Genomic DNA, 799 nt, shown 5'->3' with positions numbered 1-799 from the left:
GGAAAGAGCAGCCAGTTGAAGCAAAAAAGGTACAGTGGCCCTACGGAGGTGAGGGGAGTTCTCCCACCCGCCTGCCCCGGATGAATGCGGAGGTACATTTTGAGGGGGCGGAGACAGACTATCCTGAAACATCCTGAGAAGCTCTTTCTTGATGCTATCAGAATGTCTGGAGGCCAAGTGCCCAAGGATACCAACCACTGAGCCTATTTTGGGGACTCTGCTGCTCTTATCTATTGGCTGCTGTTGGTTAATCTTCTCAGCAGAGGAATATCCGTGCGCATAAAAGTCTTTGAGGCCACAAGCCAGCACCCTGCTGATGATGGTGCCAGGAAAAGCTGAACCAATGTGGGCGACAACCCAGTCAAAATGAGGGGAGTGCTGGACAGAGGTGTCCAACAAGGCATCCACACAAGCATCAGGGCACCAGGCCAACATGGCCGCTAGACACTGGGAGTAGCACTCCATAAGTGAGCGAGTGGCTGCACACGACATCCAAAGCTGCAGCAGCTCATTTAGGCTGGACGAGTGAGGAGCCGCCCTTCGTCCTGCATGCTTGCTGCCAAGCTGACCAAGAAGGTCAACGGCCCATGTGGACACAAGAGGAGCCCAAGCTTTAGGACTAAGCTTGATAAATTCAGAGAGGACTGCATGGACTTCTTTAATAACATCTTCCAAATTGGATATACTGGTGCTGGCTCCTCCACTTGTACTGTTACCACCATTTTCAGCCTCTGCCTCCAGGTCTTGCAGAAAGGCTGCAACATATTCATCATACACTCCCCTTAAGTGCTCCAAGACG

General features: G+C 51.9%; 1 protein-coding gene across 1 annotated transcript; it reads right to left on the bottom strand.

The window, feature by feature from the left end:
• Positions 1-6: 6 nt before the first annotated feature.
• Positions 7-795, bottom strand: LOC107735450 (integrator complex subunit 5-like; the record flags this gene model as incomplete). The annotated part of the gene is made up of 1 exon (XM_016547126.1): positions 7-795. A coding segment is annotated over one exon (789 nt), but the record flags the coding sequence as incomplete, so codon positions are not given.
• Between the last annotated feature and the right edge of the window lie 4 nt (positions 796-799).

The sequence above is a fragment of the Sinocyclocheilus rhinocerous genome, unplaced genomic scaffold (genome assembly GCF_001515625.1).
Source record: "Sinocyclocheilus rhinocerous isolate Xijiao unplaced genomic scaffold, SAMN03320098_v1.1 C36068300, whole genome shotgun sequence".
NCBI classification, from domain to species: Eukaryota; Metazoa; Chordata; class Actinopteri; order Cypriniformes; family Cyprinidae; genus Sinocyclocheilus; species Sinocyclocheilus rhinocerous.
The sequence above is the reverse complement of the archived record's forward strand: the minus strand, read 5'-3'. Positions and strand labels throughout refer to the sequence as shown.